General features: G+C 32.8%; 1 protein-coding gene across 3 annotated transcripts in view; it reads left to right on the top strand.

The window, feature by feature from the left end:
• The window catches only part of LOC106663451, a 186,247-nt gene extending 169,698 nt beyond the window's left edge, over positions 1 to 16,549 (top strand). For all 3 annotated transcript variants that reach the window (XM_014388294.2, XM_014388296.2, XM_014388297.2), the window contains one exon: positions 15,516 to 16,549. In XM_014388294.2, coding sequence (XP_014243780.1) covers positions 15,516 to 15,879 — 364 coding nt within the window. In that variant the 3' untranslated portion in view covers positions 15,880 to 16,549. The remainder of the gene's footprint in view (positions 1 to 15,515) is intronic.
• Positions 16,550 to 17,395: the final 846 nt, after the last annotated feature.

The raw sequence follows: 17,395 nt of genomic DNA, 5'->3' as shown, positions 1-17,395 counted from the left end.
CTCAATCTTACTAATCCCATGAGTTTAGGGTGGGTGCAGAGTTTTTCCTTCAATGTTTCATCGCGTATATTGGCAACACTGATTTTTTTAGAGCCAGTCTAAAATCTCCACCAAATCGTCTAACTCCAACATGGCACTTCACCCAACTATGCATCTTGTATCGATATTTATATTTGTTATTTGCTTTTCACAAAAATTTTCATATCTAGTTTTATAATTTAACCCTTTCTTGCCCAAAGTTGCTTCACAGAAATGCCAACATGAGGAGTTTGTTAACCTTAACAAATAAAGGTTAACAGGAAATCCTTTGCTTTCAGGGCGGGCGTTGTCTTTTCCCTGTTCTGCTTCTTCACGTGTATTGCCAACACTGATTTATTTGGCGCCAATCTAAACTCTCTGTCACTAAACTCACAGCATCTCCCGCATCTTTAACAAAATTGCTCAAGTTTGTCTTGCTGCATAGGGTAGGAAAAAAGTTTTAAAAATAAATAAATAAAAAACTGTCGTAATCAAATTACCAAGTATTATATCTTGAACTATTTGAAGAACATTACAAACTTGTAGGATTGTTCGATAATTAAAAGTGAGTATATCTGACGTATGAAAGATAATTAAATCTAGGTAATTAATTTGAAAATACAAGCAAAATGGGTGTAGCAATTATATTAATCTATTTGAATTTCAAAACATCAACATTTGGAACATTAATTTTGTTGGCATAGGACTCGACCGGCTCACATTTAAACTAGTTTAACAGGATAAATCAATTGATGAAGACAATCAGCAACATTGCTACTATGACCCTTTTTTCAAGACCTAATTCAATTTCTATTTGTGAACTACGTCCTTTTTTAATCGTATACAGTGGAACTCGCCTTTAACGGACATCCTTGGGAACCAAAATTTGTCCGTTGGTGTCCGCTAAGAAAAAGTCGAAAAGGGGAAAAAATACCAAATTATCAAACCTGAAAGAAAATTATATTACACTACTAGAGACATATCAAAAGCTATTATTTACACACAAAAAAATTGATTAAAATAAAAATACCGATTTTCAATGAAAAAATAATTTAAAAAAATACAAAATCACATTGGATATAAATTATTATTTTTAGAAATTATTATTTTAATTATTATTCAAATTGTTATTTTTATTTTTGATAAATTTGTTTTTAATGTTATGGGGTGGAGAAACCGCAAAAAAAATTAGCATCCTCTTCAGTAATGAAACAAGTTTTCTAATTTGTAAGAGGATCTTCATTGGTTCTATTACTTGATTTTTTGGCACAATCGTCTCTTTCTATGTGTTCTTCTGGATTGAATAATTTTTATAAATTTCGTCGATAATGACGTTAATTTGGAGTGCACAATCTTCTGTCATAATTTTCACGTCTTTGTGGGCTTTATCGCTCATTGATGGCATAACACCAAATCTTGAAGCTCATGTCCTTGAATTTATTATAGTTTTATTATTATTATATTAATTATTATTATTATATTAAGCCAGACTTAAAGAAACAGTTCAACATAGTTTCCTTCTGAATGGCATTGACGCCGATACATGAAATTAGAGAATGGCAAACAGTAACATGCGATTCCCCCTGCGTTGTACCTCGGAAGTACAAGAAAAAATTTCTTGTAAATCTGATTGAGTGTTATAGACTGTCCGCTGCTTAGAAAATGTTCGCTTCAGAGAAGTGTCCGTTAGGAGAAGTTACACTGTAATTCTGTATTTCTACAATTGAATTATTATTATTATAGTTTTCGCTTGGTGTACGTAACTGACATTCAGCTCTGCTGTCAAGGAGGTCACGATAAAGTGAAAGGATAAGTCAATAGCTTTTTTCCTCCCCTTGTCGTCATTACCGGCACTTTTATTATCCTATAAAAAGTGTTTAAATTGGCCAAACCTGCATCCTTGAAACAGTAACCTTGACAGTCGTTTTATGCCCTTAGGAAAATAGTTGAGAGATTGTAGATTAACTAGGACTATTTGCATGTGTAAATGGAAAGCCCGTAACCAACAACTGTAACCAAGGGGCACCTGTTATTGAGAGTGGGCATAATCAATAACAATTTTTTTACTCTCCCGAGGACTGTATCGTCTCTCCAGGAACCTTAGTGGAAAATTAAAACTTCCCATTCATTTATCCATTTTGTCGCTTAAAACATGTAATTACTGATAATAATTCCCTTGGTAATTATAGGTCATTCGATCATCACTTTCGTAAAAGCGAAAGACCGGGGATAATAGTTACATCATAATTGACTTAGGCTTCCGGTACTGTATGGAACCGGTAATAAATTATCGAATAATCAAGATGACCGATGATACGTCGTATGTTTTCGTTTTCCGTCATCACTCAGAAAATTACTGTGTCCTTGTGTTAATGCATGACCTCATTCCATCCTTTTATAGCCGAACTAGTCTCTGTTACGTTTCTTCTTGTTTAATTAATATTAAGCGAAAATCTATAATAGACCAAACGACCGTTTCCACCGAATTTCCATTGGGAAAGGAGTCACATAAAAATATTGATCGCATTTGATAAAATTAATTAGGCGGAACAAAGTTAAATTATATCATTATGTAATGATATAAACTCAATTTTCGTATGTTATTTGAGCTGTTGTTATTCGACGGCTGTAAGCAAATAGGGGAAAATTGAGATCTAATATAGACAAAAAGGGCGCTTTAAAGGTCAAAATCATTGTTCAACCCTTTGTCGATTAATGCTGCAATGCAGTAGAGGTTTCCATTCGATTTGAGTAAAAGGTAAACTTGTAGAATATTTTATGAAGATAAACATGAGACTGAGAGGTCATTTTATCAAATAAAAATTATGGCTAGGAAGTTTTTATCTTGAGATTGAGGGTTCGCAACAGCAGAGGTCATATAAACTTTCAATGTGCCGGTGTTCTTGAAAAAAAGAAGCCATTTGTAAGTATATCGGATTCGAATGTATGGCTGCTGGATTCGAACCCGAGACCTTTAGCTTACAGTGATGAGCGCCATGCCAACGCCTAAACCGTGGCGCCCACCGACGCCCCTCATTTCTTCTTGAGGTCTGCGAAGTGAAGAACCTGAATTTTAATCGTTTCCGTTCATCTTCGTCTTCCTGTCCTCGACGTTTTGCTCAGAAAATTAAGACACTTTGGCGGTGCAATGCTGGAATAAATAACACACTATTTTCCAACATTTCGATAAACCGATGAATCACTAAAAATAGCGAAACGATCGGATAATTGGCCGACCAGGATGACGGTAAACATCCAAGTTATAAATATTAATTAAATTATGCTTAAGTTTATTGGAATTGGTTTTATATTTTTTAGTTTTTTGGGATTCTTCGGGTATTAGAACTCGCCCAACCATCCATCATATACATACGAATTCTTCCATTGTCTTCTTTAAGGAAAAAGACTTACATGCTTAAAAATTAGGTTATGAAGTTTCAATTGTGAGATCCACGAACCTGTTTTTAAACAATTCCCTCTTCCTCGTCTTACTGTCTTCGCTGTTTTGGTCAGACCATTAAGAAACTTTGGTGGTGGAATATTAAACTGCAATGCTAGAATCAATTTCAAACTATTTCCCATATTTGAACAAACATAAACGCTAGAAACGGAAAAAGTCGTCGCACAGACTAAAACAGTGATAACTGTCAGATCAAGATGACGATAAACGTCCGAATTATATTGCTTAATTAAATCATACTTAAGTTTATTGCCGTTGGTTTTATATTTAACCAAGAATAATAATAAAACTTTTTGTGCAATAATTCGATACGACGAAGTTTTTGGGATTATTCGGGTACTTGAACTCATACGACCATACAACGTACGCATCCGAGTTGGCCTATCATTCCAATTCGTCCATTGTCATCTCGAAAAAACGCTTACGTGCTTTGGTCAATGTTCCCCGCCCCTTTTGTCCCACATGCGAAACGAATTGGAAAATAGCGATGCACTTTTAGCAGACGTAGTTCAACTCTGTGGTTGTTATAATAATAATAATAAAAATTTATTTGAAAGAATGTACATTACATATAAATTTATTTTAAAAAATAATATTTTGGTACATCCCTGCCTGCTGTCAAAAAACAAAGCTTGTACTAGACAGCAGAGGGTTTTTGGAGATCATCAGATAAATAAACAGAATATATCTTTCCCAAATGAAAAACAGACAAATAAACAAACATAATACAGAATAAACTTGTAGCATGAAAAAACCATATTAAATTTTGGCTTTAAAATATTTTAACTAGAATTTAAAATTTTTGAAATTATAAATTTTTTGACTTCAAGTGCCATATTTAATGAAAAGTTAGAATATTGAGTAGTTTTTACATAGTTACATTCAAAGACTTAGTGTAGCATTTATTAGTACCTCCCCAGGATACAATACCATAGGCTATTATGGATTGTGCAGGAGAAAAATATCTTGCCCTTAAGAGTTCAATTTTCATAAAGTTGCGTTACAAATTCTAAATTTGTAAAAGAGCTGTCTCAGACGGGAAATCAAAAAATCAATATGTAAATTAAATCTCAAATTCGAGTCCATTGTCACACCAAGATAGTTAACGCTTTAGGAAAAAGGGATAGGCAAGCAAAGACACACATCAATATCATCACAAGTATGAAAAGCAAATTTTAAATTATTAGTTTTTATTTCCTTTTTCAATGAAAAGTGTAATACATTACATTTTTTGTTCTTAAAAGTAGAAAGTTTGAGTTTAACCAAAAATTAATCATTTTCATATCATTATTTATAGTTTTAGTTAAATTACTGGAATTATCACTTGAGAAAATGATACAAATATCATCTGCATAACTAAATATTTTTCCAGAGAATTTAATTTTCAAAAAATCATTAATATATAAAAGAAACAAAATTGGGCCTAAGACTGTACCTTGTGGTACTCCCGATTCAACTCGTAAAGAAGATCTATAAACTTTCCAACCTTTGTGACTAGAGTTCCGTTATGAAACATTCCAAAATAAATATGCATTCCAGAAATATCAAATTATTATGCATTATTCCTTTCTTTCTAGTCCTACTTATATTGCTGGTTATTTCTGAGACAGCTCCAGAGTCATCCTAGTTTTCCCGGTCTGCATGTATTTTGTATTTGTTTTCGATTAGAATAATTTAACTCATCGATTAAAAGAAAACTTTAATCTATCGATTAATTTTCATTAATTATGTAACCGTTTAAATAATCCCATAGAAAAATTGTTTTATCGTACTCTTGTTATGCTTCCATTGTCAGCTTTTTACGTCTACATTGTCTAAGAAGAGTTTTATTACAATTCTCCCTTGTCTAATCTGGTTCCCGTCTCGTGAGATTGTTCCATTCTTGCATATTTTGCATTTCATTCCTTAAAAACGAAACTTTTTTTTATCCTTTGGTTGCTTGTTTCTAAATGGCAAATACAATTTTACAAACCACGAACAACCGAATAAAACCCAAAGTAACCTATGGATCACTGATCAGGTGGACCAAATGTCAACAAAAACAAGCTACCAAACATTAGGCGGCACACAAAGATATCTATGCATCACAGGAGAAATGAAAATGACTACCTCAATCGCACTAAAATCTTTGCTAAATCTACCTCCATTAGATGAACAAGATATAATTCTTATATTTGTGCATTTACCAAAATTAGAGGCCAATGAATATTATATATAACCCATTATATTTAGTGGTCTATTTACCAAATTATTTCTTTCAATTAATTAATCTTTTTATGTAAAGTTTTGGTTGAAATGAAAAAGTTATTGCCACGAGCGGGATTCGAACCCAAGACTTTCGGCTAAATACGCCGCTGCTTTATCACTTGAGCTATTGTGATTCGATCCACTCGGACACCAACTTCCCATCTCAACCTAGCTTTCGAATTTTCTCTCCTTTTTGCCATTTTTCAAAATTCGAAAGGTTGTAGGTTAAGATGGGGAGTTGGTTTCCGAGTGGATCGAATGCAGCAATGACGACAGTCCTGAACTAAGGAACTAGAAAAGTACAAGCCAGAAAGCTGCAGAGGTGGGCTCAAAACCCCACTTCTTCGTATCCATCATCTTCATCATCAACTCCGAACACAAAATAAGGATAATTAATTGATTCATTGGCATTATTGTTTAAGGTGGTCCCAAATGTATTCAATTAGGTTCATATCTGGACTTCATGTCACACCAAGCACTCAATTCCAACCTCATCCGAGTAGTCATCCATATGAGGCACATTTTCCTACTTAAACAAGAATCTATTACTGATGTAATGGGCAAGTGGCAATACATTTTCTTCGATTATTTCTTCTAAGTACCTCTGTGCAGTTAGAGATCTTCCTCGCGAACATCTAATTCGGTGCGGTCGTCTAACGAAATGCCACCCTAGAACATCAATGACCCATCTTGGAATGACACCCGAGGAACCATACAGCATGGGCGTACCTTTCTCCCGAGTGTCTCCTCACTACCTACCTCCAAAATGTAGAAAGATGATTTCATTTTAAACTAAATAAATTCAGTGGTGCGCTAAATTTGTACATCAGTGAAAAATTAGAAAAGGAGTAAAGGGTAAACCAGGCTTCCACCTGAAGTAACCATAGCTACCGTTTATCTTATCAGGGTTTTACAATACCATTTTTTGTCCTATAGTCTTTATGATAGGAGTTTTTTTTCCAACTCAAAGACTATTCAGATTCCAAAAACATTTCACTCGAGGTTTTTTCATGTACATTATTAATTAAACAATGCGATAAAACAATTGTGATACTATAAATATGTAGGTCAGATTAAAGATTCGTTAATTGACCATTTTTATAGTCAAGCTGTGGTTGTTGGCTGTTCTAATAATAATTAAACGGGTTTTTAATTCAAGTAATCATGCTTATTTTAATTTATTCATTTTATTTTAAATATATTTTAAACCAGCAGCTCCTCCTCAGTACGTTTAAAAAACCTAGTGTTGCAGTCTTAATTTGCAAATAGTTTTAAATATTTTCAAATAAGCCCAGTTTTCTTGGCTACCTCCAACAACTTTCACGCAAAGAAATTCACCAATAAGTAAGATCGCTTTATCTATCAATGAAAAATTTTTAATTAAAATACAATCTTGATAGATGCAGTTCGTACTTGCTCGATCCTGAATTGAACTAATTAACTTTTCGATCTTGGTGCGGATCTTGCTTGGAACTTTCTAGCTTTTTATTAATCCTATTGCGAAAATTAAATCGATTGAAAATATTAATGGCCTGCGTTGGAAGGGATGATCATATTTCACGTCGATTTACCCAAGGTTAATTGGGCACAATCCATCTTCATTACCATAAAGAAAACAATTTTTTTTTTTAATATTAACTCTTTAATACATCTTAATACTTGAAATTACACTATTTTATACTAAATAAAATTAACATAAATTCAGCAAAAAGGTTAAACAGTCACTTTTTTAAATGAAATTAACTCAATACAATACTTTCTCATAATTTAATACCTTTTGCGATGAACGAAATTTACGTAAGTTTGATTAGAATTTACACATAGAAGAATCTTCGAACTAGGTTCGCTAAATTTTAAAAATCCAACACCGTTTTACCTAATCCAGCGGTGGATTTAATTGATTTTCGAAATGGATTTTATAACTTAAATGACAGAAATATCAACATTTTCCTTTTAATGCACTTCGTTTAATAAGAGATATTAATTATTTGACAGAAGATATGATCGTATTTCAAGTGGATTAAAACATTCTAATAATTTTAAACTCGTCTTCACTGCCAACAAAATTACTAGTCCTTTCCTCGTTTTATCATCGTCCTCAATTTAATTAAATTCTCAGCAAATCAATTTATTTTTTCATATTACGACATATCATTGTACACTTTTTATGCTCACGTTGTAATTAAAACATGTTAGGAGTCGTCACTCGTTCTTGAAATAATTAAAAGTCTAATCATTTATACAGGGTGAATTGCTACTCGTGCTACAAACTTCTCCAGTAGATTCTTCACCCTAAAATGAACAAAAAAGTTCATATTGTCCATGGTCCGATTCTCAACCATTTCAGAGTAATTTCGCTTTTTATCGATTTTGAAAGATATCACGTCCTGGCGTCGGAAAATCGTGATATCTTTTAATCTAAACATTTCTCTGAAAATCTAATAGCACCGTTGAAATTCCCGTTAATTTTTCAATAAGAAGATGACGGTGGCAAAATGTTTGGGCTAATTTTTTGTGTTTTATTTCAGCCAGAACTACAAAAAGAGTGGAAAATTGTGTAAATCGGAAAGTGTATAAAGTAATCCAGAGTTTCTAATTTTAGTCTCAGAAGGCAGCAAATTTGAGGAAAACTACCTGATTTAATAACGCTTCCAACGCACTCGTCATTTTCTTATTTAGTGGTTGTGAGACCAAGATGTTGATGACAAAAAGAGAAAAAATGGTGGTTCAAGGATTGCTAATGTTTGAGAGTGACTTGCTACTCGTGCTACAAACTTCACCAGTAGATTCTTGACCCTAAAATGAACAAAAAAGTTCATATTGACCATGGTCCGATTCTCAACCATTTCAGAGTAATTTCGCTTTTTATCGATTTTGAAAGATATCACGTCCTGGCGTCGGAAAATCGTGATATCTTTTAATCTAAACATTTCTCTTAAAATCTATAAGCACCGTTGAAATCCCCGTTAATTTTTCAATAAGAAGATGAAGGTGGCAAAACGTTTGGGTCTTTCTTCCTTGACCTTCTAGCTGTTTGTAAACTTCTTAAGCATTACATACTAAATGGGCATTAAATTAAATTAAAAAATTTCAATGGAATTATGATTTTGATTCTCTCTAAAAATTAACGGGGATTTCAACGGTGCTTATAGATTTTAAGAGAAATGTTTAGATTAAAAGATATCACGATTTTCCGACGCCAGGACGTGATATCTTTCAAAATCGATAAAAAGCGAAATTACTCTGAAATGGTTGAGAATCGGACCATGGACAATATGAACTTTTTTGTTCATTTTAGGGTGAAGAATCTACTGGAGAAGTTTGTAGCACGAGTAGCAATTCACCCTGTATATAGAATAATTTATTTGTACGCCGCGATTTTATATATCTTATTCTTTTTATTGTTGATTTTTTTTCCAGATTTGTAAGTAATTGTTTGAGTTTGAATAAATTCATTATACTTTTACAAGTGTTAGTCGTACATAGCCGTATGTCGAGGGTTATCAAAAAATAATGTACTGAAAGAAGGCATAAATGAGCTTCGAAATGCATATACAATAAAATAATTTAAAAAATAGTAAAACATAGTTGAAAAAGCGTTTTTATATATTTTCTTTGGAATTCGGAGAGAGAGAGAGAGAGAGAGAGAGAGAGAGAGAGAGAGAGAGAGAAAGAAAGAAAAAGAGAGAAGCAGCAGATACACACAGATAAAACATACACACAAAGGCATATAATACTATAATAATATACACTATAATATAGATAGTAAAGAAAGCAAACATGAGAGAGAGAGAGAGAGAAAAAAAAAAGGAGAGAAGTAACAGACAGTAACATCCAAATAAAACATACACACAAAGGCATATAATACTGTAATAAAATACACTATAATATAGATAGTAAAAGAAAGCAAACATGAGAGAGAGAGAGAGAGAGAGAGAGAGAGAGAGAGAGAGAGAAAGAAAAGGATACAGATATAACAGACAGTCGCAGCCAAATAAAACATACACACAAAGGAATATAATACTATAATAATGTAATAATAATGTACACTATAATATAGTTAGTAAAAGAAAGTAAACATGAGAGAGAGAAAAAAAGGAGAAAAGTAACAGACAGTCACATCCAAATAAAACATACACACAAAGGCATATAATACTATAATAATATACACTATAATATATATAGTAAAAGAAAGTAAACATGAGAGAGAGAGAAAGAAAAGGAGAGAGAAATAACAGACAGTCACATCCAAATAAAACATACACACAAAAGCATATAATACTGTAATAATATAAACTATAATATAGATAGTGAAAGAAAGAAAACCTGAAAGAGAGAAAGGGAGACGGACAGACAGACAGACTGTGTGTGTTTGGGGTGTCCACTCTAGACAACTCTTTCTTACAAAATTCACGTAATGTTGTTTTGCTTTTAAAATAAATTAATGGATTTAAATTAATTTTTTAAAATGAATATATACACTACAACTATGACAATTTGGTACATTGTACTATGAACAAGTTCAAAACACTTCACTACTTCAATAGATAACCAAAGGCAATTTTTAAATAATTAAGTTTCAGTCTAGTTAAAACCGAAGTGACCAGGAACCGTAAATTATTTAACCCTTTTATTCAATCAAAATTTGGTAGAAAAAATTATTAATATGTTATAATTAATTAAGGTTTTTAGTCGAGATAAAAAAAGTCAATGGCACGAGCGGGATTCGAACTCACGATCTTCGGCTTGATATGCCGTTGCTCTACCACTTGAGCTATCGTGACCTCGATCCACTCGGACATCAACTTCTTATCTCAACCACACCTTTTCAATTTTCCCTCCTTTTTGCCATTTTTCAAGGAGGGAAATTCAAAAGGTGCGGTTGAGATGGGAACCACGAAATTAGTGAATTATTAATATGGCAGAATTAATATTTTACATCCGATTAAATTAGTCCGATTCACGAAATTCACTACACTTAGCTCTATAAATTAATGGTTAATAAATTTACATGTTAATGTACACATGGTTAAAAGTGTATGACATTTTCTGTTTTATAAAGTAAAGTCCTTTCATACAGTAGGGCTTAATCCGTTCGGGTGTCGCGGACTAGGGCTCAAACTTAACAATTTTTTTTTATATTACTCTCAATTAAAAAACCATTAGCTATGTCGGAATTCGAACACAGTACCGCTAGTACTAGCAACATTTTCCATTTATTTGCAGTAAAACATTGATAATTGGGTGAAAATTATGATAATATTTTGGGGTTTTTTGTTAGCCTTACGTTACTTTTTTGGTTGGTTTTTTAATAGTGATCAGTTTGATAAGATTGTATTTTATGGTAGTACGGTTGGAAATTACAGAACTTTATTATTTTCCCGACATCTTTGAGACTGATACGCCCTGGGGGAAAAACGTATACCCTAACGTCATGCTATATTTCGACTTTGTTTCATCCTACATTCCAGTCAATAAAATAGAAAAAGAATATATTATCCATTTTTTTTTATAATGACAAATCTGAAATAGACGTCAATTAAACCGATAGTGTTACAGCTCAGCCAGAAAAAAAATGGAATAATAGCTTAAATAGCCTTGACACGGATTCAGACTGGATGAACCACCTTCGTTTTCCTTTGGGTATAACCGGTTTTTTTTATACTCACACTGGCTTAGCAGCGATGTGCAACTTGTGCCAGAATAAGATAGCGTGTAACACGGACAGATTGAATTGCAAATCGCTTCAAGAATTTTACGATTCGCTTTTTTACACTTGTGGAATCTTGTATGAATTTTCAAAATAGTTGATCTTGACAGGAAATTTCCTAGTCGGTCGTTTATATTTTTTATATAGTTTACGATGACAATTAACAACCCTCACGAATAACTATGATCCCCTTTGCTCAAGAGTTATTTTATTGCTGTTTTTTTATTCATCTATTCCGTAGTATAAGCGGTAGGCAAATTGCTTATGCTAAATTTAATTGGTTGGTGATTATTTTGGTCAAGGTCGGCTTCTTATTGACCTCACCCTTCGGTGACCAACCCATCACAAAGGTTATACGTATAATGTGGAAATAATTAAAACAGCCTCGAATTACTTTAAACCTGTAGAACTTATCCTCTTATCCAAATTCTAAATCCATTTCTCACAGAATGTTTTCTTGTGTGCGATAAAACCAGATGGACTTATCCTTTTATCCAAATTCTAAATCCTTTTCCCCACCAAAATGTTTTATTGTGTGCGATAAAACCAGATGGACTTATCCTTTTATCCAAATTCTAAATCCTTTTCCCCACCAAAATGTTTTATTGTGTGCGATAAAACCAGATGAACTTATCCTTTAGCCAAGTTCTAAATCCTTTTCTCATCACAATGTTTTATTCTTCTTCGTTCTTCCCCATTTTGCAGACGTGCCTGACATTGCTAAAGTCACATAACATATTATGTTACAATATGGAAGTCCTGCAGCGTGATCCATATTGCAACAATTTCACAGATTTTTTGAACTCTGTCATAACATATTATAAACGAAGTCCGAAGAATCTTGACCAATCTTTGGCTTTGTCTGTTTTTCTTTGGGTTTTCTTCCAATCTGTCCCGTCTGATATTTTTATGGCTCGATGTTTTTCCTCTGCGCCTAGGAAACTGGTTTTGGACGTGCGGAACTAAATAGATGCGCCAATTGGTTTCACCAGCTTTTGTGAAGGCGTTTTGTTGTTGCTTGGGTACAAGGCCGGCGTATATTTGCGACTTAGGACGGTAAAAATCTTTTTTCTTTTTTTTTTTGAGGATTCGATCATGTCCAGATTCGACAAATACGCAGTTGGTCCGTTTCTCCGTTTGAAATGACTCCGGAGAAAAAACAGCGAGAAATGGCGGACCGTGATGGTACGATTAAACCACGGATATCATTACGAGCTTCTAAATCGAATCTATTTTTATTTGTTCGATTTTTTCTTTTTAATCCGTCCTAAAAATAGTGTAAAAATGCTCAACAAGTCGCAAATCGATAAAAAAAATAAATCTATAAATTCTTCGTTGACCTAAACCAAAGCTCATCCCATGTGAAAAATTCTACCAATCCAGGCGATTTTGACAAAATATTCTGAATTTAAAATTACTCAATTAACTAGCCTTTGTTTCATGCCACTATGACCCCTTTATTCATGAATAGTGAAAGTCTGGGTCTATGTTTAGAACAGAAAAGCAAATAATAAAGCTTTAGATAATTAACAAATTCATAAAACACACACACAAATAAATGTGTTTATAGGAATATGCCCTTGTATGTAAGTTTGTGTAATTGTCAAGTGAAGAAATTGCTTGTATGTTTTATGTGTTTTTGTTGTAATCACATTCTAGTGTACATACAGTGACTTTTTTTGGGGGGGAAGCATAATGTGACCATGCACACAAAGCCAAATGGTAAGTTTTTTCCAATAAGGATAATTCCAGATGTACTGGCATATCAATATAGTAATTTGTTAATAAAATAGATTTGTTAGTAGGTATTGAATAAAGGCAAGTTATATTTTAATTTTTCTTTAGATTCTTATTTATAATATTGTTCATCTCTCTCTCTCTCTCTCTCTCTCTCTTTTTTTTTTTTTTTCATTATGTAAAAGGCTTAAACAGTCTATTGGTTTGTTGTTTGTTTCCTACAGTGCATGAATGCAAAAAAATCCACCATCCAGTATGTTATATTATCAGATACATAGAGACTAGCAGTAGGATAAAGAAGCATAGATTGGCTGGAGAAACATGGAAAAAAATTAGAAGGGTTAAAACACAAGAAATACAGGGTGAATTGAGCCAGCTGGCGATGGCCAAGTTGTTTGCCAGATCTAAAAATAAAAAATAAAATATCAAATTGTAAAACGATTAAGTTCGCTCTCTTTCTTTACAGTGCAAGCTTCGTTTAAAAACCCAGGTGATGGTGTAATTTTCAACACAATGAACAGTCGACAATGATGGACATTGAAGACTCCAAGGACATAAAATTTAGCCCATTCTAATTTCCGTTTCTGTTTGTTCAAATGTGTAAACGAAACCAATTTATTTGACAATACATCTTGTATACACAGAAAATAAGAATATGTTTAAATAAAACATTTACTTTTTTCAATTTTATACATAGTTTAATAATTTAAAGTACTGTAAGAGTCAAGGGGCTTTTGGAATACATCAGATTAATTTAATGATATGCACCAGTGAATCAGTAGCCTTTTTACAAGGTTGGCAAATACTTGAGCCATCTTAATAACACTGATAAACATTCCTAGTATAATTATAATGCATAAATAAAGTTAAATTTAAGTCTGGCTAGGTTGTTAGCAATAAACTTTCATAACAACCAATAGTTCATCTAAGTCTGTTCAAAACATAATACCAGGAATTGTTTAAGTAATTTAAAAAAGGTTGGGGCATTGGTAGCCGCTATGGTTTAGGCATTGACACCGTGCTCATCACTGTAAGATAAACGTCCCAGGTTCGAATCCAGCGGCACTGCATTTTAACTTAATACTTAAAAATGGGCTTTTTTCTTTTTTCAAAACACCGGCACTACTTATTTGAAATAAGCTCATGAGCCTCATAGTTGAAATACTCTCATAAAGAAAATAAATAAATAAAGGCATAGTTTATACATTTTAAAATAGAATAATTTATTGATCATATAATAATTACAGTGGATAAAATATCAATCGATTCATCGATAAGGAATCATAACCAATTGTTTGATACTGTGTATATAAATTTCTATTAATTATTGATTTTATAGGCTCAAATCTTCACATGTATGTACATATGTGGACATGTGTAAGTGCACTGGCAATTCCAACTTTTGTTATTTACAGTAAATTACCGGCAGGACTGAACAATCGTACACCAGTGTTGCCAGTCTGGATTCTAACCTCGGTCTTTCCCATTCAGCCACTGAGGTTGGGCTCCAGGTGCTGTCAACAGGTCGTTTCAGCACCCAATGCAATCAATTCAAACCATTTCACACTCACAATCACTCTTAAATACATGTTTTCATATTTATATACCTTAAGGTGGTGGAATATCCATTCCTCCATCACCCTTTACTATTCTATAACTAACCTAATTGGGGGTCAATGGGGTAATCAGTGTTCTGCCATTAACCTTCTCACATTGCACATTCACGCTCATAAATACACTCCCAATGTACACTAGAGACAGAAAAACCATCATTACTACATACAATAAAAAAATAACCCTGTTTCTTCCAAGAATAAGAACAGGAGACCCAGTAGATTTCAAGAACAATAACATATCGGGTGACATTCCTACTTGCTCTCTATATGGAGCCAAGGAAATCACACCCTTTAATTAGGTGGGACACGGGCTTTCTCTACATGCTGGATACATAAATGGGCTTTGTCCCAAAAGTAAGTGTCCGAGCGTCAACCTAGCATGGCCTATTCTTAATTTTGTATGAGGATAGCCCTTTTTCTACAGGTCAGATCCTCTGAGGCCCACCTATTAACAGCACTCTTGATACATGAGAGCTTCTCTGCCGATCTGGCCCAATGACAATATTTTGTCGATAAAAATTTCTATTTTTTACAATAAATATATTTAATTAATATGTATTTTAAATTTATTGCATGAATAAATGACATCTTAAAATGATAAAAAACATAAATATGTTTTGTCCTAGTTTTTAGTAATTCAAAGCCTTTTAATAATAGAAAATTTAATTACTAAATAAAAGTGTTTTTTTAATAACTTGACTAATCAGAGTTATTTTTATGGTTGTAGTACGGATAGCGGCTGGGACAATCCTTTTAGGCCTGATGGAGATCTCTCAAGGGAAGCAGATGAGATCGTTGAATTAATCAAAGGAGGAAAGCCAATAACGCCTACACCCGTCAACGGAGAAGCTCCTAAGCTGCCAGACGTAACGCAAGAAAACGGAAAATTACCGTCACCTGTTAAAGCGACAGAGCTCAACGCAACTCCTAAAGGTGCAAATGGTACTAAGCCTCTGAGCAACGGTGACAAAGCAGCCCCTGGGCAGGTCGAACTCCAGAGGGTGACGATCGTTCCTCCGAGTGACGCATCACAAATCGAACATGTCAACCTGAAGAAGAAACCCAAGTGTAAATGTTGTGTGATCCAGTGAACTTGACAGAATTGAATAACGAAGGCGTTTTCATATATTTCTTGCTTCGCTTGCAAAAGAAGAGAGGACTATGAAATTGAAATCTTTAAACGGAAATTAGTTCCAACTAACGCTAAGAGTCTAAAGAAAAATCATATTCTTTGTTTCACCATATTTGTTATGTAAATGATTGTTGTATTTTAACAATGTATTTGATCAACATGTGTTGCTGTTAATTAACGTCTTGCTATTTGCAGATTGATCACTCTTCAGTTCATATTCTTCAAGTTATAATTTTAATTTAAACCAGTGATATTGGTAACCGATAATTTAAAGTACTTCCTTGACCAAAATCAATTTTAATTTATGAATGAAGCACAACCTCAGTTGAGTTTCTTGTTTTTTGTTTTGTTTTTTAACAAGTTCTTTAACAATGGAAATTCTAATTCTAATATTTGATATATTGACTTAAATATATTTTTATACTTTTTCAGATACATCCATGTTAGAGAAAACGTTTTGGGAATAATTCGCTACAGTATTATTTTATTTGTGATTTGACATTTTTTTGTTTTTGTTTTATTTGGTCTTTAAGAAATTCTAAGTAAAAAAAATAAAAGGGTTACAAATTTAATCAAATGGAAAAAAAATCCTGTACATACATTTATGAACATAGTGAGAGCATAAGTAATTCAATTATTATTTACAAATGATTAATCATTTAACATTAATCTAATAGAAATGTATATTAATTTAATTTTGGTGTATTTATTTCCATTGAAAATTTAGCAATGTACATATTTATGTGAATTTGTGTGTATAATGTTATACGATGTATTAATTTGTATCAGAATTAGCAATTAGATACAACTAAAAATAATGCCCTGCTATAATTAATGCAAACTGCTTCGTATGGGGGTATAATTAAATTTATGTACAAGATACTCTTGTAGCCTGCAATTTCGACCATAATTTATTGTTTATAGAAGTCGTCAACTTGTCAACAAAGCCGGTAAACTTACGTCAGGCTTGAACAAGAACCATTAAGGCGTGAATTATTATGAGAAAGGTGCATAATATTCTATATAATTTTATATAATAAGTGTATATAGTTGAAAAAATATATAAGTACGATATATAAAAAAATCTTTATTTTATTTATTGGTTTTTTAACCATAGCTCCTTATTCAAATTAAGCTAAAGACAGCTCCACATGCTGAAGGTGAAATTAAGCCCTGACCAAAAAGCTTAGATTTTGGTCTTGTTTTCTCTTCAGTTTTAAGTGATTGATTCACTTTAGGAAGGAAGATAGTAAACTACAATTCCTACTTCCCTTCGCTTAACTTAACACATCTTTCCTTATTCTTAGGTATCTAAAATCTAAATCAGCAGTTTCTTTAGGTCCATATTGTACAGTAAATTAAATTTAAATGGAACTCTATCTCTAAAGTGTGAGTATACTTTTTTATGTATTCCATCCAAACCAAACATCTGGAAGAAATCAAATTTAAATTGCTCAGAAAGACTAAATTCACAT

The sequence above is a fragment of the Cimex lectularius genome, unplaced genomic scaffold (genome assembly GCF_000648675.2).
Source record: "Cimex lectularius strain Harlan isolate CLEC.00 unplaced genomic scaffold, Clec_2.1 scaffold2, whole genome shotgun sequence".
Lineage (NCBI taxonomy): Eukaryota > Metazoa > Arthropoda > Insecta > Hemiptera > Cimicidae > Cimex > Cimex lectularius.
The sequence above is the reverse complement of the archived record's forward strand: the minus strand, read 5'-3'. Positions and strand labels throughout refer to the sequence as shown.